Raw genomic sequence first — 27051 nt, forward strand, 5'->3', positions numbered from 1 at the left:
ACACTTCCGTGTGTAACTTGAGACAAGCAGGGGAAGAAAAAAGAGGAAGGAAAAAAAAGAGAAAGGGAAAAGTAGCGCAGTTATTCCCGCCTCTGCCTCCTCCTCTCTCCCCTCCCCGGCCAGCCAGGAGCCACGTCACCGTCACCCAGCGCTGCTTCGGGGCTGCTCTGCCCGGAGAGCGCTCCGGGACACAAACTCCAACTTCAGCCCAAGGCGCAGAGAGGAAGGCCCTGCGCTGGGAGAGCCAGAATCCACCCCGGTGCAAAAGTAAACAAGGGAGACATCCAGCCTGGCAGGGGAAAGGCATCTGCAGCCACGGGGCAGGGGAGACTGAACTTTGTGCTACGAGAGGAAGGGCTCCGTGCTCAGGGAAAAAGGAAAGTTGAGCCGAAGGAAATCTTTCATTCAGTCGACGCTCGGCGGAGAAAAACTTCCCGCCCTCGCCCTCCCTGCCTGCAGAAAGAGCCCCACTCCCTCCACGCCAGAGGAGTCCCCCGGCACCATGAACATCTTCCGCATCCTGGGGGATGTCTCCCACTTGTTGGCCATCATTATTCTCCTGCTGAAGATTGTGAAGTCCAAGTCCTGCGCTGGTGAGTGCTCCCATGTCCCAGGGAAGGAGGGTGGCCCTTCTCGGAGGGCAGTTCGGTGAAGGGTACAACAAAATGGGAGCTGGGAAGGCCAGTGATAGCCCATAGGAGCTGGGCACTCCCCCGTGGGCTCTGAGGGAAGTCATCCTCTTTCTCTGGGAGGTCTCCCGGCCAGGAGAGTGCTGTGCTGGAAGGATGTGATGTGGCAAGGCGCACAGCCTCAGGCAGGTGCTGCTCTCAGGACAGCGAGGCAAAGGAGAGGGCGGCAAGGCTGGAGGGAGGTGGAAAAGGAGAGCAAGATGTTGTGGCAGCACCAACGCCAACAACCTGGAGAGGAAGCTGCTTTAGGTCGGAGGTTCTGCCAGCGGTGGGCAGGCGCCAGAGGCTGCCCCATCCCAGGGCGAGGAAATCAGGACAGCAGCTTCCTGCAGGAGAGTTTTGCTCATAGCTCACTTCTCATGAGATTTTGGGGCTGGGCTGCTGGGGCTGTGGCCATTATCACAGGTACAGGAGTGGGTGGGCCCGACTGCATCTCTCTGCCAGCAGTGGCCAGGTTCCATCCGTGCCCCGGGGCTGGTCCTGCAGCTCCTCCCTCGTGTGGCAGATGTCCCGTCACACAGTCCCCTGCTGAGGTGGGCAGGCAAAGGGGGAAGGGAGGCAAGAGAAAGGCCTTTTGACAACAGCAAGCACTGGACTGGCCGAAGTGGTGAATGTGCCCACTGAGCACCAGCTCCTACAGGCAGCACAGGGGCATCAGCAGGAGCCTGCCCTGTTGCTTGGGAGACTCTGGCCACTCTGGGGTAGAGCTACCTCAGCACCCACACACCAGCCCTGGCTCACAAAACAACACACACATCAATGCTTCCAAAGGAGCCGTAAGGGGAAGCCACCACCCCACAGACCCTTCCCTTCATCTGCTTTACTTTCCCTTCATCTCCCTGCCATGCAGGAATCTCTGGGAAGAGCCAGATACTTTTTGCCCTCGTCTTCACAACCCGCTATCTGGACCTGTTCACGAATTTCATCTCTGTCTATAACACCGTGATGAAGGTAAGGAGAGGGCAGTGCAGCAGGAGAGGCTCCCCTCAGCTCGCTGTGGTTTCCCGGGGAGGTGAGGGTACACTGTCACTGAGATTTTCAGCCAGGAAGGGTGGATAAGGATGCTTCTTTTGATGCCACTGTCCATTTACCAAAAAACCCCCTTGCCATAGTGAGTGAGCTGAGCCATATTTAGTACCACTAAAACCAGAACAAGATGCCATGAACCCAGCCTGGGTGTCCTTGTACAGCAGGAGCACTAACATAAAGCTGCCACCGAGCCAACCTCTTCACAGAGTGCCCCATGAGATTCCCATGGTGTGGCAAGCTTTACCTGGCCACTGGAATATCTCCAGCAGAAGTCAATCCAAAAGGCAACACAGCCAAAGCATTCACCACTATCTTGATATCTGGGAAAGTCAGCCTCTCTTTAAGCACAGAAAGTGCAATTGCAGGTAAGGTCTTGCCATCTCCCTTCTCTCCCACAGGTCATTTTTTTGATTTGTGCCTACGTCACCGTGTATATGATCTACGTGAAATTCCGAAAAACGTTTGACAGCGAGAACGACTCCTTCCGCCTCGAGTTCCTGCTGGTGCCTGTCACAGGCCTGTCATTTCTGGAGAATCACAGCTTCACCCCCTTGGAGGTAAGGAAAAGCTGAGGCAGGAAAAGGGAAAGGAAGCAGCAGCAGCCTTACACCAGGCAGCAGAGTGAGCAGCATGTTGAATAGCCAAGATTTTTAACAGCAGAAGCAGGCAGGAAAGGCAAAGTTGGCAGGCCTTGAAGACAGTACCATCTATAGAGCAGCTCAGCGCTGTCTCCTCTCACTCCCAGCACAGCGAGCTCATTTTCCCCAATTTCAGCAGCACTACTCATCCCCCTCACACATCAGTGATTTGCCAAATGAAAAGCTTCAGGTCTTAACACATACTAACCATCACTGACTCCCCACTGCCTTCATTTTGCACCTCACAGATACTCTGGACCTTCTCCATCTACCTGGAGTCCGTGGCTATCCTTCCTCAGCTCTTCATGATCAGCAAGACAGGGGAAGCAGAGACCATCACGACACACTACCTTTTCTTCCTGGGCCTCTACCGTGCCCTCTACATTGCCAATTGGGTCTGGCGCTACCACACAGAGAATTTCTACGACCAGATCGCTGTTGTCTCCGGGGTGGTACAAACCATCTTCTACTGCGACTTCTTCTATCTCTATGTCACCAAAGGTAGGTTGCTGTAACACTGAACTGTTCATTCGTTCTTGCAGTATAGGGTGGAGCTGCAGCTTGCCATGTGTTAATCCTTACAGGACTTTATTTTTTGCTGGGTTTGTGGTGCATATTGTGCCCCTCAAGTCCAGTTTAGAAAACGTATCTATTGACAGAGAGTGGGCATCACTGCTCACAAGGCTCTAGATGTGTGTGCGAAACACAGCAAGAATTAAACCAGAGTTAAGCCTGGTTTAACCTCTCCTCAGAAGTCAACAACTGAAGTACATTCAATTCTACATATATTTTGAAAGATTATGAATCATGCAAAAAAAAAAAAAAAAAACAAAACCAAAAAAGACTTTGAGGGGGAAAAAATAGCTGCAGGCAGACAATGTACCTGAGAAAGCAACTGCAGACATACGGAGATACTGTTAAACCTTCTTTTCCTTTGATAGAGAAGATCAAGTTCTTGATTGTGAAGAACTGATTCTGTAGGAAGATGGGCACCTGCACAGACAAGACACTCCTCTTTTCCAAAATCAGATGCCCCTTCCATTTCAGTGCCATGCTTTGGTAAATGGCCACCAGAGCTTAAAAGTGCACCAAGGGCATAAATCCCGATAGAACATGCTGTGGTTTGCAAGGCTGAAGGACACTTAAAACACCTTTCTGTTGAGCAGGATGGAATTAGATTAAATTAGCCAAGGGGATAACTGTTTTCCTCCATCTTCACTTTCCCCAACATACTTCCCCAACATACACTTTCCCCCAAAAGCAGTAATGGCAGCTCTCGTTTGAAGTTTCAAGGGGTGGATATTTGGTAGCCTCATGCAATACACCTGCTGATAGAAAGGTGACAGGAGCACTGAGCAGGTGGCTGGCCTTGGCAGATTAAGACTTCCTTCTGTCATTAAATATTTTTGTAGCCAGAAAAATACCTTCTAAAACTGCCATCAAGGTGCTCCACGTCAATTCCTTTTTTTTTCTTTTCTAAACGAATTCCCATTTTAGATCCACTCAATTCATGTGTCCTGTATTTTGTGAGAAATCCATACCCTTTGTAGCTGTGATGGTGGAACAAAAGGGGGAAAAAACACAACTGCTGGCTTCCAGTCTCACACTGCTAGTGGCAGAACTGCAAAATTTAGATGATACAGGAGGCAGAAGAAAAAACATTTGTAAATGGGACATCACAGCAGGAAAAGAATTGCTTTATTTCTCTTTTCTTTTACACAAATGCTCTGGATCATGGGAGTGAAACGGTATCTGAAGACATGCAAATACTTTGCAATCATTTATGAGAGCCAGCAATATTTTAGTAGGTTGCATCTCTTACATTCTTTCAAAAAACCAAACTTTTCAAAACATTTCTAACACTGAAGAGCTCAGAAAAAAGGGCAGCAATGATGAAAAAAGAAAGCAAAAATATGTTATATAAAGAAATGGATTTAGTAAGACTTCTGAGCCTATACCAAAGCACTGCAAAGGGATTTTTATAGAAAGCTACTTCTTTTTATCTTGTTTTCAAAACTAGATGAGCTCCCTTCTGTTTAACACAAGGACATGAAAGATATCCTGAGGAGGCTTTTAGCTCCCTAAAGAGCTTATATTTCACAGAATGGCCAAGGGTGTGGGCAGTCGGGTGGAGGGGGGAAAATCACCTAATCCATGCCCCTGCTCACATTTTTCAGGGTCTTGTCCAGTAAGAGTTTGACTGTCTCCAGGGTGAAGCTTCTCTGGGCAATCTGCGCCACTGTCTGGCCACCCTCACTATAAAATACTATTTTCAGATGTTTAAGTGGAATTTCCCATTGTCCATTGCTCAGTCACTAGGCACCACTCACAGTCTGGGCCTGTGTCCATTCCTCCCATCCAACACTTGTGCACACGGGTAAGGTGCCCCTCAGCCTTCTCAACGCTGAACAGTCTCAGCTCACAGCCTGTGCTCCTACATCAAGATGCTCTTGGGGCCCTTCTTGACTCCCCATCTCTTGTTCTGAGCCCAGAGCTGAGCCCACCACTCCAGCTGTGGCCTCCCAAGGCTCAGTGGAGAGGAAGAACTCCTTGCTCATGCTGCTGGCAATGCAGCTCCAGAGGCTCTTTGCTTCACCACAAGGGCACACTGATGGCTTGTGTTCAACTTGGTGTCCACCAGCACACCAAGGCCTTTTCTGGCAAGCTGCTTTCCAGCTGGGCAGCCCCCAGCACAAACTGGTGCCTGGAGTTGTTCCACCCCAGGGCAGGAGGTGCACTGGCTTTGCTGACCTTCACAAGGCCTCCAGCTCTGCACCTTGGCACGGTTCCTCCAGCCTCACCCAGTCCATCAGGCCCTCCCTTGTGGTGCATCCTCAGCACATCACAGCCCTGCCCTTTGGCACCCAACAGACACAGCTCCAGAGCTCACCCCAGTACCACGCTGTGCCAGCCACAGCCACTCTGCACCTCTGACCACTGCACACCCAGGACAGTCCCCAATCCAGCCACCCCATCTAAGCCCAGGGGTCTCTGGCATTGCCCAGAGGCATCCCTGCCATCCCAAGGTTCAGCTCAGATGGGCTGCGAGGGGCTCAGCAGGGATCGGACCAGAGACATTGATTCAGGCCACGCTCTGTGTCAAAAGGAAAGGAAAGCACTAGGAATAGCACATCATCAAGAAAAATGCTTAAGATGGTCCACCCATGAGAACAAGTAACCATGCAAGTCAAACAAGAACCTTTTCCTATAGCACAAAGGAGGATAAATAGGTTGTGCTTTTCCCTCTTAGCAGCATTTCATAGTGGTTCTCTCCCATTGGCAGTCTGCAAACCTGGCACCCCACTATCTGGCACTCTAAATTGCAAGTCAGAAAACATAAAATTGTGGAAGAAATAAAACAGTTGAATTTCATTAAATTTACTCATTACCTTGTCTTTCTCTTTGCAGTCCTAAAAGGAAAGAAGCTAAGCCTTCCCATGCCTGTTTGAAGACATCCCACAGGCAGTGCAAGAAATTCCAAAGACGAAGCTGTTTAAGATCACAGCTTTCCTTCTCTGGCCCTTTTTGACTAATGGATGGCTCAGCAGAGTTTCAACCCAGTGCCAGGAAGACAGGGCTTGGAATGCTTTTCATCCATCAGACTCTTCCCCTCCATTGTTTAATTTCTTCTCACTTGAATTTGGTGCTAGTGCTGGCCAATACTGGCCAATACTGAAGTAGTGCAATTTCTTCTCTCCCAGCTCTTCCCGGCATCTACTCAAAACGCACCTCCACCCTGACCCTGAGGCAGCACAAGGGAAAATGTCACTCCCACTAGTCCTTCAGCAAGTGCCCACAGTAAAGGGAACATGTAACACACTTTATTCACGTGTGCTAACTTAACTGACCCATTTCACAGGTTGCCATGTCTGACAGAGCAGATGCTACAAACTGTTACTTAACTCTGTATGAACTAGTACCCTCTTGAAAATTAATTCTGCCTGACCCTCTCTCTATTCAGGCCCTGTAACATTTAAGAAAAACACATTGCCTTTGAATAACAGGAATCTTCTAATTCCACAAGTATTCAAACATCCTCCCTACTCACTTATTTTCAGTTTCCTTATGTTCTACAAACAGGGACAATTTCATTTACAGTTCAGGCGGTTGCCAAGAAGTGTTTCCACCTCCTTGAATTTGACTTCTAGGAACTGGGAAGAACAGGGGCAAAGACAGCTTTACATTCCAAAAATAAAGACAAAGTTCACAATTTATTGACAACAGTGTTTTTATTTATACCTACAAAAGAAAACAAGATGGTATCAAAAGGACAATTTACCAACTAAGAATAGTAACATAGCTCTTAGTATCCTGTGCCTCAACACCACAGATCTATGAATCTCTCAATTCAAGTCTTCATTAATACAACAGGAATGTGTTCAGAGACCAGCAGGTGTGTGAAACAAGATGCTGATCCCACACAAAGCTAGTAACTCTTCCATTGTTCAGAGAAATCCAAACAGTAAATTGCTTCAGGAAGTGGGAGGGGAGGAGACACCCAGCTCAGATAATCTGACACCCCCACAAACTTTTTACAGATTGAAAACAATGCAAACAACACTAGAGGCTAATGCTTTATCAACAAGGGCCCTCCAGCTGGTACATGGAGCAGAGCAGAGAGCACCAGGTGGGACAGGGGCAGCACATGCCACAGTGCATTCAGTGGTCTGGTTGACACTCTGGACTGCAGCTGACCTCAATGGCAACAAAGCACTGCAAGACTTGGCATTGATGTTACACATGCACAAGTCACCCCCAAAAAGTGAAAGCTGTAACGGACTATAAGGCAGCTTTGGTGGTCCAGAGACCCTTTTTCAAGCCAGTCAGTGAGATGTCCTACTCCTACACCCCTCAAATGCATTTCTGCATTCTACTCCAAAAAAAAAAAGCTCTACATTTGCTTGCGAGGGAGGCCAAAGACCTATCAGTCAGTGCCTGGATAAACAAAATATTTCTGGCTTTCACTTAATACAAGCAAAGGAACTTCCTGTCCATGCACTGGAAATATAAAATGGATGCAGGGAACTGAGGTTCTGGAAGGAATCTCCCTTCTCCCTGTCAGCAACCTACCTGCGTACAGCACAAAAAAAAAAAAAAAAAAAAAAAAAGGGAAAAAAAAAAGCACATCCATCCCCCAAAATTTTACTCTGGGAAGAAATTAAATGTTAAAAGAAATAATTTCTGTATAAGCAAGCTCTTTTTCAGGGCTATAAGAAGTTCCACTCTGCTACAGAAGGAGTGGGCTGCCTTGTTCATCCATATGCAAGAACGCCAACAGAAAAAACCCACAAGCCCCCTGCACTCTCCTAATGCAAAGAGCGTGCCTCAAACCAGGAGACGGATCCATCCTTTTGTCATCTTATCAGACCAAGAGCAGCCAACTCCTGTTATCATCTACTGTCTCTGAACCGTCTGGTATTAGAAATAACAAGTCAACAACATGCTTTAGTAAGGGGGAAACCCCCCTCACACCCACCTTAGCCTGTAAAATAAACAAGTTTTATTTACGTATGTACTAAAATTTCACTCTTCTCTAACATTTTCTAAAATACTACCTACCTGCAAGAGCTCAGCCCAAAGGGACCAGTGGAGCAGGGAAATGCACTCAAAAGCCAGAGAAAGCGATAGTCAGTGCAAGGTACAAAAGAAACAAAGCTTCAGAATCAAGATGCACTAACCAGCTCACCGCTTACCTCATGAAAAGGAGACCCCAGGCAATCTCCTCCTACGTTCCTCCCCCCGCCCTCCCCCAGCCCACCCTATTCAAACCTCTGAAATTTAAGTGTGGAAAACTCTGTCACATTTTATCGAGCGTAGCAGCACTCAGAACATTCCCCATGGCAAAAGGGAGTTTGTTTGTGAAGGACAGACAAACAAAATAACGCTGTTCATCGCTTCAGCTCTGCATAACTTCTAGCTCTCAAGGAAGACTTCTTTCAATAAACCAAACAGAAATTTGAGAGCAGTAACCAATTTAATGATAATCAGGCTCCACGCATTTGCGATGCTGCCATTTAACAACTGTAGGGAAAGAACTTACTTAGCTGAACATTTCAGCAGTGGTGCCCACAGCAACTGTGGGTAGATGGTTTTCAGGTAGTGAATGCAAGACAGGTTTGGTCTCTGACATGAAACCCAAGCTCCCTACTGCAGGCTGTTACAGTAGCAGAAAATGGAGCTTCCAGAACTATAGAAATTGTCAATAATATATCCAAGGCTTTACTCTGAACACGACCCAGCTCAGACAAATGAGAAGAGTTTTCCTATGGAAAATCACCTACAGTAAGACTACAAGCAGTACTAGTGAGCTATTAAAAAAAAATATATTAGGAGAAGTGAGCATTTCTCCCTTGCATTTATATTTTAAATGAAGTGCTTTTTGGCTCCCCCAGAGTTTCCCATCTCTCTTTATACTTCCTGAAATTAAGTTAATGTGTTACAGAATAGAAACTTCTTTCCCTCAAAAGCAAATTTTTCCACAAACCTTAGACACCAAGGTGATCCAGCTGGAACCTATCAGCCTTATACCCTTTTCTTTTAGAAAAAATAAGATTTCCAAATTCCTCAACATGCAAGACAAAAAATAATAAATTTTCCAGTCAACTATACATATATCTTAAAAAAAAAAGAAAAAAAAAAAGAGGACAGGGTCATTAATGTGGGCTGGGGGCCATTTTTGATAGGCTCAAGGGATTTGGATAGTGAATTCTAAGTCTAACCTGCATGAGAGACATCACAATGGGAAAGAAGAGAAAGAAAAGGTTCCTTTAAATGTAAGAGGTCTACACTGGTCACCAGCAAGTGGTTTCATTTGCGGGAGGGGGGCGGGGGGCGGGGGAGGGGGCGGGTACTGGTAGGTGGCAGTCTGTCCCATATAGCCCATCACGTTAGTGGCAGGGGGCTGCGGAAACTGTTGTGACATGAGCGGCTGTGGCTGCTGGCCCGAGCGCCCCACCATCCCTGCATACTGCTGTTGGGTAGTGCTCTGTGAGGTTCTCCCAGCCGTGGCAGCTGTGGTGCTGGCACCATAGCCACTAGCACTGTACTCTGCAGTGCCATAGCCACTCGTGCCATAGGCAGCTGCTCCATAGCTCCCTTGAGTGTAACCATACTGGCTCTGTGCTGCCCCAAAAGCAGAATTTGGGCTCCCGTAGGCACTGCCATAGGTCTTGTTGGCTCCGTTGGCAAAACTTTCACCACGCTCACGGTCTCTGAAGCCACCTGAGTCTCTGCGGCCCTCTTTCACTCCCCGGAGCCTCCTGTCACACTCCTCCTGGTACATCAGGTTAGGGTTGTTTACCGAACTGCTCGTTCGGTAACGAGAACGACCTCCTGGCGATGGATACATTAAGATTTAGTGCCATGAACAAGTCTTAAACAATGATCTCTGGTACACTTAGGCCACCCTTTCTCCCCCTTCTACGTCTCCAATTTTGCTCCCAAGGAGCACCTTCTTCTGACTGACGGTAACTTCTCTGCACAGCTCTGCACAGGCCTCCTTATTTTGTTCAAGGTGTAAACATGATGTTCAATAAGGGTTCTTTATGTATGTGCTTGGAGACAAAGAAACAGAAGACATTCAGGACTAATTTGGAAGTATAAGGAAACTTCTTATTCCTTCAGGGATGGGAAGAAAAAGTGTGTCAGCTCCTGAAATTCAGTGTATTTCTTTACTGATTTCAATTTTGGACATGTACCTTGTTGCCTGTCTTTAGCAGGAGCCGTGAGGAAGTAATTACTTCAAGCAAAATCAGCTCCCTGATGACCTTATGAGAGAAAAAAATTCTACAGCTAAGGTAAAACAGGGACTGCCTCTCTCTTGGGACCAAAGTACTACTCTACATCAAGTGTTGGGACCTCAAGTACAGAACAGCTTTATTACTACTGTGTTATCTCAGTCCTGTACTTAGTACTTCCCTACCCTCCTAACATTCCCTCCCTCAACATGGGGAATGTATCCCCTGTGTAGCCCTTCTCCCTTGTGCCATTACCTCCACCACCACCTCCTCCTCCTCTGTGGTCCACAAGCTGCATCAGCTTTGGATTGATGGCTTGATTGGCTTCTTCCAAGACTTTGATAAGCTCCCTGGCTTGTTTCAGGTTTCCTGGTGTGAAGAAGGTGTAGGCAGTACCTTTGTTGGTACTGCGCGCGGTACGGCCAATACGGTGCACGTAATCTTCGGAGCTGTTCGGATAGTCGTAGTTTATCACAAATTTAACATCTTCCACGTCTTGTGAAGTGCCCAGGAGCGAAGCACAGTGAAAGGGTGGGGTTGAGGAAAGGGGAGAAGAAGAGAGGACGTGCCAACGAAAGGTGGGGAGCACGAATGCAGGTGACAGTAATAAGAAAAAAAAATACAAAGTTAGTAATGGCACGGAATAAATACAAGACAGACTCATCCCAAAAGAGTAGAAGACTGAAATTTAAGATCATCAGGAACAAAGGTCAGTGTCCTGAAAAAGAATGGCAATTTTAAAGCAGCTTTGCCCTGCACTCAAAGTCATCCTCCCCGGAATGCATTTCTCTGTCTTCTTGTGTCGAAGATGCTGATGTTTGTGAATAAGTTAACCGAATTTCATACTTCTTCTTAACACAATCTGTAAAGTGAAAATGTCACCATCAGACAGAGCAAACTGGGGTGGAGGAAGGGCAGAACTGCCACCGTAAAGCTTTTACTCTGTTGGGAGAAGTCTAACAAAAAATAGCAGTAATGAGATCACTTACCTTCCGCTCGGCAACATGAAATAAAGTACAGTCTTAAAAATATTTACTTTTACAGTACTAATAAAATACAGTGAACTAACTCCCCTAACCTAAAGCTTTAGGCATTCAAATTACAGTAGTTTTATTCAGTCAACTCATTCAAAATTATTCAGACCTGAAGTATCTTAACTCAGCTTTGTAGTTATCACTAGAACGCATTGCACTAACATTTCTGTGCTGCTCTGTCCAGTTCTGGCAAGCTTGCACAATTTGGACAATCAGAGTTCCGTAAGCAATTCCCTACTTCCAGTTCAGATGGAAGCAGGAAATAAAATTATCAAAATGGCTTTGTATGCAAAACAGTTTTAAAATTTACGAGTTCCGAATTGCATGTTTTAAGACAAGACTCTGTAAACTTATGCGACAGAAACCAAGCAAATGTTAGTGCAGTGCTTCAGTGAAAGCACCTTAAGTACCAAGAGCACCTATTTGCTATATTATACAGTATTTTCAAATGCACCATCCTACAGTAAGAGCCCTAACAGCTCATAAAAAAAAAAAATTAAAATCTGCATTTTAACAAGAATATTCTGAAAATATCCAAGATAAAACACAGATTTTTGTGATTTCCTTTCCTCTTTTTGTTTTGTTTTAAAGAGAGAAACATTCTCTGTTTGTTACCAGACCGATGCACACTCCCTCCTCCTGTGGGAAACCGCTGCAGCCGATCCCGTCTCTTTGCCTTTTATTTTTGGCGGCCTCCTTTCGAAAACTCCGCCCTCTGACACGGGACCACTGGAGCGCGGGGAGCATGCATCAAGGGTCCGTGGCAGCGAGAAGTCCCCACACACGCTCGCTCTGTGAGCTGGCTTAGACGCTTCTCTGTAGCCCCTTTTGGTTGGGAAGCGCCGGAGAACCTGGGCTCAGGTAAAACTTTCAGGTCCTCCAACGCTTTTTGTCCCCTATTTGGGGCTCTTAGGGGCAATTGTCAAAAAAATGAAGATACAAAAATTACATCCAAAGGGTCAGACTGCATCTATTGCCCAGACTGCATCAATTTCAAAGGGGTTGTAGGAAAAATAAAAACATTGTGGGTTGTTGTGACAAGAGGGGGACTTTATGTCTGTTTCTTATTACAGCAAAGGGGGGGCTCCTCAGTCTTTGCTGACTCCAAAGTCCTGAATCACACCAAAAAAAGGGAGTGAGAAGGCAGGTTTCACAGGGGGCTGCGCGAGTCTCCAGCTAGGGTCCTTGATGCAACAGTTTTATTAAAAAGGGAAAGTGGAGAATAGAGAGGAGTACGTGTGACAGATTGCATCTTCACAGCCAGGGTGTAGCTAGACTGACAAGCTCCAGGCTACATGGTCCTCAGCCAGTCCCGTTTTGCACATCCAGTAGCAAGTGACTTGAATTACCAGAGAGGATACAAGGATGTGCTTTCCTGTCAGAAAGCACAAGGAACTGTAGCTACCAATGCAGACAGAACTGACTTGACTGGGGACGAGCAGAAAGAATGGGACGGCAGGAAGAGGAAGATGCAAGGGTGTTTTCCAGGCTAGAAAGTGGTCCTGGTAGAGCACGCAGCTTGCTGAAGACCAGAGCGTGCACAAGACTCAGCTTCTCCAGTCTAGCGTGCTCCAAAGTGTTTGTGCACACTTGCAATCCTCCTGCACTTTTACAAAATAATGTAGCAGGATCAGGAATGGAGACTGTAAATCATTTTTGACAGCTACCTGGGAAACATTCCCTTTGTCAGACCATCAGAACACGCTATGGCACAGTCTCCAGTTATTAAACGGGACAGATATAAACTAGCAAACATGCTAGTCTACAGAGCTGTTTAGACCATCATTGTAGATGTATCCCCACCCCTGCACTGAGAATTATCTGCAGCTGATATCAAATCTTCTGTTAAACAAAACAAAACAAATCAAATTCAGTGTTTTTAGTTTAATAGACTGAACAAAAAAAAAAAAAAAAAAAAAGTAAAAAAAAAATCAGTGCAGAGAGAGGACCTCACTCCAGGGAATTATCACAAAGAAGTTACGGGACTCAGAACTTACCTGCAAGAAGCTTTTTTGAAACCAATGTTCCATTAGGAAGAGGGAAAGCCCTGGTGACTCAGCCAAAAGGCGCGCGCCCCTGTTTTATGTTATTTAGGTAGAAGCCTTCACTTTCCAGGATCTTGGAGGAAGTCGTCCAGAAGTTTGCCAGTTAAGTGACTTACTTTAAGCAGCAAACTCAGGGCCCCAAAACAAGTAGAGCTGTTGTTCAGTAACAAGAAACAGACTCTGATACCTTTCCCCCTTAGCTTGGGTGAAGCGGACGATGGGAAGTGAGGGGACTGTTTTCTGAAGTGTTATCCAATTGAGTAGTTTTGGGGGAGAGTGTTGGTTTTTGTTGATTTTTTTTTTTTGAGGGGGTTGAGGCTGTTTTAAATGTCTAGGCAAGATGCATAAAGAAGCTACCAGCACATAGCAAGCCTGTTTAAAAAATGCTGCTAGAGAAAGCAGCTCTCTTTCATATAAACTGGTTTCAGGCCTCAGTCCCTTCTCCCAACAGGCCCAAGCTCTAACTGCACAGGTCCAGACATGACCCTAGAGGGCAGAGACTGAAGTCCATATAATCACTTCCTGAGGAAGTGCTGGACATTTTTTGAGGGGGGAGGGGAAGGAGGGGTGAAGGTTGTGTGAACAAAGGCTGCCAAGACTGTTAATGGTCTGCCTTATTAAAGTGACCATATGATGCACAGCACAGCCACCCTTTCAGCATACAAAGAGAGCTCAGGTAACTGAGGCTTTTAACAAACTAGATCCTCTGAGTTACATCTCCACCCATTTGCAGTCATTTTGTCTAGAATTTACTACAATGAGACATTGACTCTCAAGTAGTTTATCGTCTACCACACTCAGGGTGGGCAGAGTATTCAACATCTGTTATTAAACTCAGAGCACTTCAGCAGCCATCCTCCTCTTCTAGGGTGGGTAGATGCATAAGGACTGTGCTCAGCACATGGTGTTTCACAACACAAATATGCTTATTACAAAAGGGGGCACAACTGATGCATCCAGACAGATCATTTTCATGCCACCAGAACACAAGCTGTGTGATTTTGATTCAATTACACATCTGGGTAACAAGATGTTAATGGCCATATATCATCTCAGTGGTCCTGCCTAGAAGGAACACAGAGGAGGAGGGAAGGTTACATGTCAAGAGCAAAGATCTGGAGCAGTGCTTTCTCAGATGTGAATACATCTGCAGGGTAAACATGCGTGTACTGGGGTTGGTATGTTCAAATCTGTGGTGTGCCATACGGGGAGAATATTCGCTATTTGCTGTCGAAATGCTCTCCCACAGCTTCCTACTTGAACTTTATCTGACACGCTCTGAACTGAGAGCAATCCATCCCTAGCATCCAGCAACAAAAGCTGGATTTGGGGAAGAAGTGAGTGTGGTGGAAGGGTTGGGTTGCATAATTGGACGTCTCTTCTCCCTCTTGGCGATCGATTGGTCATGCCTAGGCCTTGCTGCAGACCAAAGCCTGTTCATTAGGAGCAGGAAGAGACTTTGAATATGAAAGAAAAAAAAAAGATTAATGTTAAAAAACGTATTTCACATGTGGGGGAAAATCACGCTTTGATTTTTTTTTTTTTAAGAAACGTTTTTCAGTCCAAAGAAGAAAAATATGCAGCAGTAGGCAAGAGTGGTCTATGTGTACAAACCTAGCCCACGAGATGCAACGTCGGTAGCAATGAGGATAGGAGCCTTTCCAGAACGAAACTCTGTAAAACAAAGCATGCTATGAAATAAGATTTTCCAAAATGATAAAGTTACCTGAATTTGATTTACATTAAATGCTCATTTTCCAGAAGATAGATAAGGTGGGTCAATTCCAGAAACACCCACAAGTCAGGACATAATGCCTCGCCAATTTTTCAAAATCCAGCTGTGTTAAGAAATTTTCCCACTTGTTTATCAAAACAAACAAAAAAAAAAAAGGAACAAGTACTGAAATTAAGAGCATAAAGGTAAGACAAATCCTTTCACAGGTGTCTATTTGGTCTAGAGATAAAAACCAAAACAAACCAAACCAATTAAAAAACCAAAAAACCCCAACCAAACAAAAAAAAAAAAAAACCAACCCAAAATAAAACAATGAACCAAAAAAAAAAAAAAACCAACCACAAAACAAAACAAAAAATCCAGACCAGAGAAAAACATGTCTAGGTAAATTAAGTACAGCAGCCCAAGTTATTCTCCTGTCAGTGATGGACTCACCATTAAGCACCCAATCTCTTTCCGGCTGACTCTTGTCTCCATGGATACACATAGCTGGCCAACTGCCAAACAGAGATGTACATTAGTATAGATAGAAAGTACATACATTAAAGGAAACAGGAAGCTTTATTGGCATTTTGTTTAAAAGGGAAAAACTGTACGATTTGAGAAATATTTTGTTCTCTGGCCTCTAGCCACCCAGCATGTGTACTGTAAACCCACTACCTACATAAACAACCATTTAAAGAAAATCACATTTGCTGTATTGACACAGTCTCCATCAGCATATCAGGCTTCTGATACACTAAAAAAGCTGCACCACTTAGAAACCCTCTCTCTTGTACTAATGCTTTGATGAAGTGGAATCTTTTGAGAAACAATGACTAAATTCAGCCCAGAAAATAATGGGTAAGTTGCTCCCAAAAAGAGCATCACAAACATTTAAATCTTACTGCTTTTGATTACAATTTTTGTTTCCCACTAGGAAAAAAGTGGAGGAAGGGGAGAAGCTAATCACCCATCTCTGCGCATCCTTCGAGTGAGATCATCACATCGCCTCTTTGTCTCCACAAAGATGATAGTCTTGTTTTCCTTCTCTGCCATGATTTCTTCCATCAGCTGGATCAGTCTAAAACAGACATAAGAACCAAGATGTTCAGCCACACATACCAGAATATAGGATCCCTCTCCCAAGACACATTGAGGACATACACAACACACATCCATATAAGCCACACATTCATTCATTATCACACAGAATTTCTGCTGGTTTACAGAGGTATGCTCAAAATATACACAAGAAAATAGTTAATTACAGGACTGACTTACTTTGTAACACTCAAAGGTTAAATAGTAGTACAAGTAACTTCACTATTTAGAATTCCTAGAAGGCTCACAAAGCATTGCAGACTTTGAAGGACAACCAAAGAAAGCAAAATGGTGGGAACACCAGCTTACTTATGGTCTTTCTCGCTTTCCATGCATACATCCACTATCTGCAGGATATTGTGGTTGGCACTCAGCTCCAGGTTTCCCACATTGATCTGAACATAGTCCTGCAGGAAGTCCTCAGCAAGCTGGCGCACTTCTTTAGGCCAGGTGGCACTCCACATCAGAGTCTGGCGGTCAGGCTAAGGAAAAGGGAAAGCAGATCTGTTTATAGTACTACATTTCAAACAGCAAAACAAAGGAGACTGTCCTTCTAAAAGGATCACGCACTCTTATCTGGTCAACAATTTTACGAATTTGTGGTTCAAATCCCATGTCCAACATTCTGTCAGCTTCATCCAGCACCAGATATGTACAGCGACGAAGGTTGGTCTTCCCAGCCTCAAGGAAGTCAATCAAGCGACCTGGTGTAGCAATGCAGATCTCCACACCTTCAGAAGAGAATAAGGAAAAAGAGTAAGGCTCTTCATTTGAATGTCAACTGGTATTTTTAGTCAGAATGAATCACCTTCCAAAGCAAAATTGTTTTTAAAAAAAAGCACCACCCTCATTCGTACCCAAGACTGAGTCACTTCAGTAGAAGCCCTAGTTCTGTTTAATATGTTTTCCATTCCAAAATTACTGTTACAGTGCCATTAGAATAATAAATGCAGTACAAAAACGAAAAGGTTACTACCAGAGAACACCTGTGAAGAGCTGTCTAAAAATCAGAAATGAAATAAAGCTTCTACTCAAGCCTGAACCACCTTCATCCAGATTTACACAATCTAGAGAAGAGTCATTTTCAAACACAAAGTGCTCTTCTTGCTGTATGGGTCAAATTACCTTCACTTTTTTTTTAATATATAAAGCCAAAGCATGGACTTTAATACTGAGCAATTATGCACCAACACTGAGAGACAACTGGCTCACCAACATTTGTGGGGTAAGAAGATAGTTCAAATAATCCTAACTAACACCAGGTTGGGTGATTTACACACTCCTTAAAAGAAAGACCTGGTTTCCACCAATTCCCAAATTTTATAGGTGAGTATTCCAGTGTCACTGAAATGTCCACAGAAGGTTAAGTTTCAGAAGAAGAGGCATGAAAAGGATTTTCTTCTTAAGCAGAATATCTATTTTACAGCACTCCAGAAAGGTGTGCAAAAACCCAGCACACTGATCCTCCCAAGGAGTCTTCATGAAACCGTGGACTCTGCCACCGAAGATGCTGGGCTTCAGCTGGAAAGCAACTCTTTTCTTGAACAGAGGTATCCCACAGACTTCCATCACACATGCTTTTCTCCCACTACTGCAGTTTGCAATAAGGACCCTGTGAACTGCAGTGGTAAGCCAAATTTTCTGATTTCTTAAATAGATCTGTTTGTGTATCTGCCTTGATAACAATTCTTCCATCTTTTCACATAACTCCATTACATTTTATATCTGGTGAAGATGAAAGCCATCAGCACATTGCTGAATTTTAAATTATAGATCACTAAAACACTACCACATTAGAGTGGTTGCTTACAGGGTACACAGTGCTTAGTGCTGAAGAACAATTTTAAAAAAACAAACAACAAAAACTACAAACAAAACCTGTGACCAAAGCAAAACCACTCACTGCTGTCCAAGGAAGCATCTATATATTCAGAAACAAAGTTTGATTATTTGAATGAATATAGGCAGAAAACTTGAAATCTGGGTTAAGAAAAATATTTCCTTAAACACGCTGGTATTGCATTTCCATAAAATAACCTGCTTTCTTTCTGTGAAGTTTTCTTTTTCCCTTTCTACACCCTGATGATCTTCACAAGTAGAATGTTCAAAGAGCAAACAAAAAGAAAACCTAATATCCAAGTCACTATACAGCAAACAGAACTACCTCATGAACTATCACTGCAACTGGAAAATGCAGCACTCATTCACTCTCACCCATTTCCAGACAGGTTTTGAGAGGTTTTATTTTTACAGAGACTTTACAATACCACTTCGTCCAGAAACTGCAAGCACCCATTTAAAAATTACCTCTTTCTAAATCTCTGATCTGGGGGCCTTTGGGTGCTCCTCCATAAATGCAGGTACTCTTCAGCCTTGAACATTTGCCATAATCATCAGCCACCTGCTGCACTTGCTGGGCCAACTCTCTAGTAGGTGCCAGAACCAGACACTGCAAAAGGAAATTATTCAGGAAGAGTCAAGCTGCATCCACATCCCTAACATAAAACCATAGGCAAAGTTGGACCATCTGCACTTTATAAGTTAAAATATTTAGACATCTTTAGACTATGTCTGCATTTGCACAGAATTTCAACTGAGTGGGATGCTCACATTGTGATAGTAAAAATTCCTATTCTGATAGGAACAGGATAGGAAAAACTACTATTCTAATACATGAATTAAATAAAGCACCATCTCATTAACAATGTCATGCCACACATACAAAAAGGAAGAGAATCATACAAGCACTTACAATTGGGCCATCCCCTCTCTCCAAATATGGCTGGTGGTTGATGTGAACAATTGCAGGCAACAAGTACTAAAACAGAAGAAAACAGTATTTTCTTGTGATTCTGCAAAACCAAATACCTGCATTTATTGAGCAGAACAGAAGATTTTCAGAGCTGCTGACCAACTGCATCCACTTTGGCATGAGCACAAAAATTGGCTGCTCAGCACCTCTGAAAGGAAGGCTCACTTAAATTTGGAGTGTAAGTTAGCAGAATTGAGTAATCATTATCTTAGCCAATGTTTTTCATAAAGGATAAAAAAACTTTTTAACGCTGCAGTTAAAACTAATGTCTGTGCTTAAATTCAACCATTTTTTATTTTAACCTGTGTAGTTTATAAAACAAGTGTGCTAAAGAGAACATCCTGTTTTTCAAATCATAATGTAAGCATAGACCAAAGAGAACTAAGCATCCAAATGGGAAGATGCACAAAACACACACCTGTGAATACAACAGGCTTGTAGCTGAGCTGAAACTCAAGTGTCCCCCATAATGCAATACAAGAAGCTTTAAAAATGTAATCATCCCATTGCTAGTACTGGGAAGCCCAAAAGCTAACTGACAGGTAATTTCTACCAGGTAAGCAGGAAAGCTAGCTGAAGCAATAAAAGGGAAAGATACGCACTGCCAGTGTCTTCCCAGAGCCGGTCTGTGCAATGCCCACCATGTCACGGCCACTGAGGGCCAGCGGAAAGCCTTGGCACTGGATCGGAGTGGGCTCCGTGAAGTTCTGGTCCATCAAGGCATCCATCACATACTCTTCAGAATTCAAGAAAAGAATACATTTAATAAAGGATAACTGAGGCTCTGGAGAAGCTTTTAGAGAACAGAATCAGTAACTGTTTAGGTATTTTCTGAGCAATCTTCATGATGTTAAAGATGGCAAAAGTACTTACGTGGGAAGCTACACTGGTGGAAGGCAAACACCGGCTTGGGGCAGCCCTCCATCCCCCGAATTGTGATCTCCTTCTTCCTGCGCAACTCTTCAACTTCATACTATTTATGAAAAAAGAAAAAAAATGTCAGATATCAGCAGGGACTTAAAGTGCATGTTTCTAACTACTAACTATCTTCTCACCTCTGGATAACAGCTTTGTTAGAGAACTTAATTCAAACAGAGATCTAGAAAAGACTGCTTTCCTAAAGACTTCAAGTCTGAGTTATTGTACTCAGACTTTTTTTTGATTCTCTGATATTCAGAGCTATGAGCTCTCTACATAGCCTAGAGGGACAAATGTCAATCTCTTCTTACAACCAACCCTTCTAAATGAAAGGTATGTTAAAAGAATATTTTTAGGAATTGCACTTTTCCCAGAAGCCAGAAATGACCAACAGCTTGAGAAATTATTAGAAACAGAGGATAAGAAATATGCTTTACGTGACAGTGCTAAGAATTAAGCTAACTAAATAGGTCCTAATATCCCATGAACAGAAGGCCAGGCAGTCCTTCTCCTTCAATTAACACATTCCAGAGGCAGATAAATACTTAGTCTGAGTTCTTGCTGGATGACTTGCAACTCAAGTGTTGCCTGGAATGTTTCAGATAATGAAAGAAGCTCCGACAACATCATAACGATACCCTAGGACTCTCACCATTCTTATAAGGAACTTCTCGTAATATTTCTGAAATGTGTAGACAAGCACAATTTCAGGATTAGAAGAAGTGTTTTATTTTTGTCTAGGTTATCTTGCAAGTCCAACATCCCTTTGCAACATTCTTCTGACAATTCATGACCTTATTGTGATGCTTATTAGAAATCATTAAAGACACAAGAATACCAAATATGCACTTTATCCAAAGCAACAGATTCAGTATTTCTGAGAATCCCTTGAGCTTGAATTGAAAGGCAAAAAAAGAAAATAACTTCTGGGGAAAACATGAAAATCCTTTTAGCTGGCTAAGCCAAAGGCAGCTGCAGCAGCTGATGCAAACCATGGTTCCGTAGCTCAAGCTGTGGTATCTTCAGGAAGTTAATACCCCCTTCCATTTCTTTATGCCATATACATATTTCACACAAGGATTTTTAAGTCTATGCAGTCAGATAATGACATTTTGTTTGTTTGTTTGTTGCTGCATGTTAAGAACAAAATCTTGAATTTCTAATTATAAAAATACATTGCACTAGAGAGTAGAAGACTCAAGTTCAGTAGGAAAGGAAGATTTCTTATCTACAGAGTGAACACAGAGTACTGCACCTGGCTTTGAGCCCCCTGTGTGAGAAGGACATGGTTTTAACAGGGCATGTCCAATTCTGGGGGAAAGCTGAAGGCTACACTACAGGCCATATGAAGACATACTGGGAGCACTGGATTTGTTCCCAATCTTGGGAAAGATTGGGCTAACAGTGACCTTTAACTGCTACTTTAACTACTTGATGGGTCACTAGAGGAAAGATGTTCAAAATCCCAGGAGAAACATGAAGCCCTGAGACAGCCACCCAGAGAGGATATAAATTCTCCTCATCTCTGGGGATATTCAAACTCAAAAGGACAAGGCACTAAGCAACCTGCTCTAGCTCTACCATTTGTGCTGCTCAAAGCACAGGATTAGACTAGAGATGCCCCCAAGGCCTCTTTCAGCTCAAATTACTCTTATGACAAAATACTACTTTCAAACCTTTCTCATGTATTTTTGTCACTTTTAGTTCATTATCTTACATTTTTCCAGGGCTTCTCCAGGACTGTAATTCTCTAAGTTTTATCTCCACTGACAAATCACGAGCATTATAAAAAAGACGCATTACAAATGACAAAACATAAACTATCTCATATAAAAGGAACCAAGAAAAGAAGCATATCTTTTGCTAATGTTAAGCAGCAAAGGCAACTAGAACCAGTATCCAGCAGAGTACACATGCCAAACAAGCTTAATGAAGAGTCAGCTGTACTTTACATGCTGTCGCAGACTTCCTAGGACAAGTTTTTCAGCTTGTGACATTTTCTGCTGTAGACAACATAGCACTTACTGGAGTAAGCCTGGCCACTTCCGGATGTTCCACATAAAAATTCTTCTCAAACTTGGGCAGTTCACTCAAATCCCATTTTTTCTTACGCAAACGTTCCCCCGGGTTACCAAATTTCTTTGGAGGGAGAGGACCTCCACGACTCGCTCCAAACCTGTGAATGTGAATGTTAGTTACTTAAAACAAATGCCACCAGTACTTAAAAACTATTCTAGAATTATTCTGGAATTTTCTTAACCATTTGTGTTTTCCCCAAGCTGACATATGAGCACAATATTCCAGCAAGTCACCTCCCTCCAATCAGTATGATGGTGTAAAACTTCTTGAAATAACAAACCTGCTTTGGGTTGGTTCTGAACATAAAACCATGTTATTGTAAATCACCCCTGTAAAGCTCCTGCCTCTAGAACATGGCTGCTGTACACCCATAGCATTTGTCTTGAAACTAACAGTGCACTTCCAACATAGTTACATAAAAGGGATGAGAAAAATAAAATCTCTCCTTGCAAATTCCTTCTCTGTCTCTCAAGGTTAGTTTTACACTAGACAGCTACTTCACTATCTCCCCTTCCATATCTTCTCTCCCTTCCTATCAAGAAGTATGCCTCAAATGAAAAACAGCAGACTGAAGAATAGAAAGTAAACAAGCACAGCCAAGCCTGCAAGTCCATCTGTAATTCTGTAATCAACATTTAAAAAAACCTCTTATTTTAAAACAGAGCCTAACAGGAAAAACAAAACTGCAAAAACAACCTGGGAAAAATCATACCCTCTCTGAAATGCATTGTGATGAAGACTGAAGAGAGTAAAAAGCTCATGTTCACAAAAAAAATTCTGTTCTAGCAGAACAATTCAAAAGTAATTCCTCTTTCTATCTAATTTTTTTTTATCCAGTTTATTATATATTCATTTCAGAAGGTAACAACTAACCTTAATGACTGGCTAATGAAATAGTCAAAACATGAGCTTCTGGCAGTAAGCTGTAAGAGCAACTAAAAACCATATGTTTATTTACTGTACATATAATAAACTGCACTTTAAAATAACATCCCCCCAAAAAAAGTTACAGCACTTTCATCAATATCCTACAAACTCAGCAGAAAGAACTCTTCAAAATGCTATCAAGTCCATTTTTGTCCTAAAGGTACAGCTTTATGCAAAAACATGAATTCATGAGATATGCCCATTTCAAACAACTTTTAGACAGCAAAACCAAAGTGTCTGCACCCTACCCAGGTAGTCCACTAGTAAACAAAAAACTGGTAATGAAAAAAACTGAAAGCAACAAAAATCTCTAAGCAACATTGTTATGGAGTAACCTGTGGAGGAAATAAGGGGTAGAAGAGTTACCAAAAAATAAACAACAGCTGAAAAAAATTCTGAATTATCTTAAGTACAACACTACCTGCTCAAACACTAGGTACATTTGTTCTTTAAATCACTTCCCAATGGAAACTATAAATTATAGTGACTAAGAGACCAAAGAAACAGAACTCAAATCAAAGTTTTAACAGGAAGAACTGGTAAAATTGTTGGAAAGGCCAAGTATATGGTAGATATAATTGAACTTAAAACCTGCTAAGTTAGTTTTAAAAAGTCTGCTGTGTTGCAACTGTGCATTAGGCTTCTTCCCTTTCCTATAAATATCCCTTATTTTCTCATCTGTGTGTCTATCAGATCCTCCAGAGAGCTTGCAGAGTCATCAAGTTTTCTCTTATGAAAAAGACTGTGAAACACTTCAAAAATGCACTTAAGCATTATGCTTCCTTTCAGGACAAAGGAAAAAAAAAGGCACAGACTTTCACTTACAGGGACATTCACCTTTAGTGATGATGTTTGTAACCTATCATGCTAAACTGAGGTCAAAATGTCTAAAATGAGAGTACCCAAGCAGTTCCTGTAAAACCCAGAACCTCACTCAAGTCCACCAGAGGTTCAAAGGGTTGATGAGTTCCCTTAGAAAAGGAAACACAGGACAGGGCTGCCTGAAAGGCTGGGCACTACAACAGCTGCCACTGTGAATACCTGCTCCAAAGCTATCCAGAGGGGGAAAATGACATATCCTACACAGAAGGCACATAGTTTCAGTTCTCCACTCTTACACAGGACCTGCCTGGACACTGACCTGAGAGGAAGGAGCCCTGCAGCAGCCCTGGAATGCTGCTGCCTCTGTGGGGGTTCAGCTGCTCAACTGGCAGGAACTGACACTTCACATTCTGACTCCAAGTAAAATGAGATTCCAACTCCAATTCAACTGGCTTACATCTATTATTTCCCTGGTTTGCCAAGAGCCTTCTTTTCAAAGGTAAATTCAGGTTGGCTCAAAATATTATTCCCTAATTTTACTGGTGCCATCACTTCTGGGACAGAACTGAGTAAATCTGATACATTCCAGAGCAAAACATAACAATTTTCCAGCCTAAGAAGTCACCTACAGCTCGTTCCTGACAGAGAAAACTAGAACCCTTTCATGTGATTAGACTACAAAAGAAGTGGTGATAAAGTTTCAATAGGTGCTGAACCAGCACACTGGGTGGCCCAGTATTTTACACAGGTTATTTATGAAGTGAGGCAGTTGCTAGTGGTTACAAATATTTTCATACCTTAAAAGGATGTATGTAGCAAACTGAATGCACTAAAGCTTCCAGGGTAATATGCAAAAAAAAAAAAAAAAATAAAATCATGCAAATGTCCACAAACTTCACAAAGAAGCATGTGGGCCATTTTTTTACTCATCAAAACCCTGACCTAAAAGAGAAGCATCCACTATAATTAAAGACTTAACAGAAAATGAAATAACACTAATTTTAAGGCACATCAAGTGTTGTGGCACCGCTTTGGCCAGTGCTCTTTTAAGCAACTCTATATAAATCTGCATGCTCAAACTCACTCACTAAACTCCAAAACCAGCTGTGGTCTGATCTATCTCAGACTTGCCAAAGCGCTCACTCCAATGTCCTTGTGTTAAATTGAGCTGGAAATCTCTTAGCAGAAAAACACCAGAACCCTCCTCTCTCTGAAAAAAAATGAAAGTATCTTTTAATTTCAGAATGTTAAATGTGGGTGTAAGATAAAGCAATGACACAACTATCTCTCTCCACAAACAAGAAACTGAATGTCAAAGTGCATGGCAATGTCTAGCAAAATATTCTTTAATCTCCCAATGGAGAGAAGACTCATTAATTGAGATCTAGCTTACCATACCGCAGAAATCACACTATGTTTTTTGCTAATCCTTGAGAGCTACTCATGATCTGAAAATGCCACTCTCAGAAATTAAGTTTTAACTTTCTCTTTAAAAAGGCCTGGCACTTTCAACGCTTAAAAACCTCGAGCCTCAATCTAGTCACACAGTATAACGCCACTGTATTTACTACTGTCACTGTCGAAAGAAAAAAAGCACATCAAACCTGCAAAAGCCTTTTGCAAGCCAAACCTCCTTTAAATAACACATTCAAGAGTATCAAGCACTAGGCCTTGACAGAACCAAACAATTTCTGTAGCACTACGCAAGCTTGGCAAACGTGGTCCAGCACCACGCTTCACTGCTCACCCTCCCGAGTGCCCAAGTCCCCCGCAAGGCAGCGTTTCCAATCCCATTTCCTATCACGGTAAGCCTGGGAGCGCAGCTGAGAGAGACCTTCCCCCCACTGCCATCTTTCCAGTAAGTCCAGAAGGAGCAATGACAACCAGAAGGACAGACAGGAGGACAACGAGCCCTGCCAGGGCCACCGACACCTCCGTGGCCTGCAGCGGGGAGGGTGCCACGGGTCCCGCGGGGTAAATAAAGAGGCTGGCAGAAAATAATTAAGGGGGCAGGGTGGATGCAGGCCTTAAAATTTTACGCAAGGCTCAGAATTAGTTACACATGAACGGGGCAAAAGGTAAACTAAAAAAAAAAAATTAAAAACCCCACAAAACACCCAAAACCCACCACCCCGCCTTGGGAACCGATAAGCCTCCAACTACCCCCGCCCCCACACGAGAATCTATGGGGGGAAATCTCCACAGATGGGACTCTGGCTCCCCCAGTACCGCCACTCCAACACACGCCCCCCAACCCCGCGGCCTTCCCCCTCCCCCCAACGCCAGCGTTCGGCTTCCCCACCGCCCCCCGCCGCGCCGACCTCCCCTCCCCCTTACCCGCCGCGGTCTCGGTCGCGGCCCCGGTCCCCGAAGCCTCTCATCGCCCCCGGAGGGGTGGGTGAGAGGCACCGGAACGCCGGCCGTGGGGACGGCGAGGGGCTGGGGGTACGGGGAGAGGGTCCAGCCAGAGGCGGCTGCGCCTCGGAGGCCTCGCTTTGCGCCACCTCGCCTCTTTGCTGGGACACAAAAGGAGAAGAGGTGGTCAGTGGGTCCGAGACCCGCTGGGCGTCAGCGGCCGGAACGGCGGGGCTCTCGGTCGACTCCAGGGCCCGGGTAGTGTGGAGACACTAGCGTCTTCTTCCTCCGTGCTCCCGGCACAAAATGGCCGCCGCGGCCCCGGCCCGCTCCGCTTACGTTACGGGCAGCCCGGCGCTGCGCAAACTGCGGCCCTCCGAAGCACCTACGCCTATTCACGGAGCTCAACTACGCACTAAGCGCTCTCGGCGAAACACCGCCCAGCGCAGTAGCAGGCGGGCTACGAAAAGTGCGTAACGTTCTTTACTTGGATCCGGGGCCCTGCGTGAGGAAGGCGGAGGGGAGGAGTAACGCTATTCCCCAAAGTCAGCTGCGCAAGGAGCGCTCTCGTAACCCCTTCTGCAGGGCAGGGAATACCTGGGCCGAGGCGCACGTTACGTAAGCACACGGCGTACGCAAGGTGCGTAACTCAGGCTGGCGTAGAGCCCAGTGTGCATGGCGTAACATTCTGACGCGGACCGTGCGTACCGGGCGGGAGGGTTACGCTGGATTCGCAGACGGTTTGAAGAATACGGCCCGTCGCCTGCTCGCCTACGGGCTCTCCCAAGGTGGCGGCGCGGCTGAGGACACGGTGATGGGACAATGGCGGAACAATAACGGGACGCTGGGCCACGGGGATCGAGCGACCTTTTGGACCTCTGTGGCGGCTCCAGCGGGCTGAGGTTATTCCGTGTCAGATTAGCGGGGACAGGAGCAGAGTGACAGCGGCCATGATGTTTGCTGTCGCCTGAGCGCCAGCAGGCCGGGAGAGAATTCCCCACGAGCCAGAGACTCCTCGCTGAAAGGTAGAATCATCCACGAGGGGATTACGTGGCACAGACCATAAATTCTTTTGTGCCGTGTATGTGCTATGGCTAGGTCAGTGTGTCCTGGCACAAAGAGCCGTGTCCCGTGGATGGTGGGGTTAGA

At 44.3% G+C, this 27051-nt stretch overlaps 2 protein-coding genes across 2 annotated transcripts; one reads left to right on the plus strand and one right to left on the minus strand.

The window, feature by feature from the left end:
- KDELR3 (KDEL endoplasmic reticulum protein retention receptor 3) lies at nucleotides 1-7274 on the plus strand. Its single transcript, XM_005488622.4, has 5 exons — nucleotides 1-593; nucleotides 1540-1640; nucleotides 2117-2275; nucleotides 2605-2857; nucleotides 5765-7274. Exons 1-5 carry the CDS (start codon nucleotides 503-505, stop codon nucleotides 5803-5805), a joined length of 645 nt encoding a protein of 214 aa, XP_005488679.1. The 5' UTR covers nucleotides 1-502; the 3' UTR covers nucleotides 5806-7274.
- On the minus strand, nucleotides 6567-26249 carry DDX17 (DEAD-box helicase 17). The gene is made up of 13 exons (XM_005488620.3): nucleotides 25885-26249; nucleotides 21745-21895; nucleotides 19675-19774; nucleotides 19404-19537; nucleotides 18742-18807; nucleotides 18297-18438; nucleotides 16560-16720; nucleotides 16299-16471; nucleotides 15859-15969; nucleotides 15342-15403; nucleotides 14786-14845; nucleotides 10348-10587; nucleotides 6567-9688 (listed from the first exon to the last, which is right to left on the minus strand). The coding sequence occupies exons 1-13, from the start codon at nucleotides 25926-25928 to the stop codon at nucleotides 9090-9092; spliced, it is 2043 nt and encodes a 680-aa protein (XP_005488677.2). The 5' UTR covers nucleotides 25929-26249; the 3' UTR covers nucleotides 6567-9089.
- Nucleotides 26250-27051: the final 802 nt, after the last annotated feature.

This window comes from Zonotrichia albicollis, chromosome 4 (genome assembly GCF_047830755.1).
Source record: "Zonotrichia albicollis isolate bZonAlb1 chromosome 4, bZonAlb1.hap1, whole genome shotgun sequence".
NCBI classification, from domain to species: domain Eukaryota; kingdom Metazoa; phylum Chordata; class Aves; order Passeriformes; family Passerellidae; genus Zonotrichia; species Zonotrichia albicollis.

Coding starts and splice junctions, on each gene's coding strand:
- KDELR3 (XM_005488622.4), top strand. CDS start 503: ATGAACATCTTCCGCATCCTGGGGGATGTCTCCCACTTGTTGGCCATC. Junction 1,641..2,116: donor TCTATAACACCGTGATGAAG/GTAAGGAGAGGG, acceptor TCTCTCCCACAG/GTCATTTTTTTGATTTGTGC. Junction 2,276..2,604: donor ACAGCTTCACCCCCTTGGAG/GTAAGGAAAAGC, acceptor TGCACCTCACAG/ATACTCTGGACCTTCTCCAT.
- DDX17 (XM_005488620.3), bottom strand. CDS start 25,928: ATGAGAGGCTTCGGGGACCGGGGCCGCGACCGAGACCGCGGCGG. Junction 16,472..16,559: donor AAATTGTTGACCAGATAAGA/GTGCGTGATCCT, acceptor CCTTTTCCTTAG/CCTGACCGCCAGACTCTGAT. Junction 15,970..16,298: donor GAAAGCGAGAAAGACCATAA/GTAAGCTGGTGT, acceptor TGTCTGTTTTAG/ACTGATCCAGCTGATGGAAG.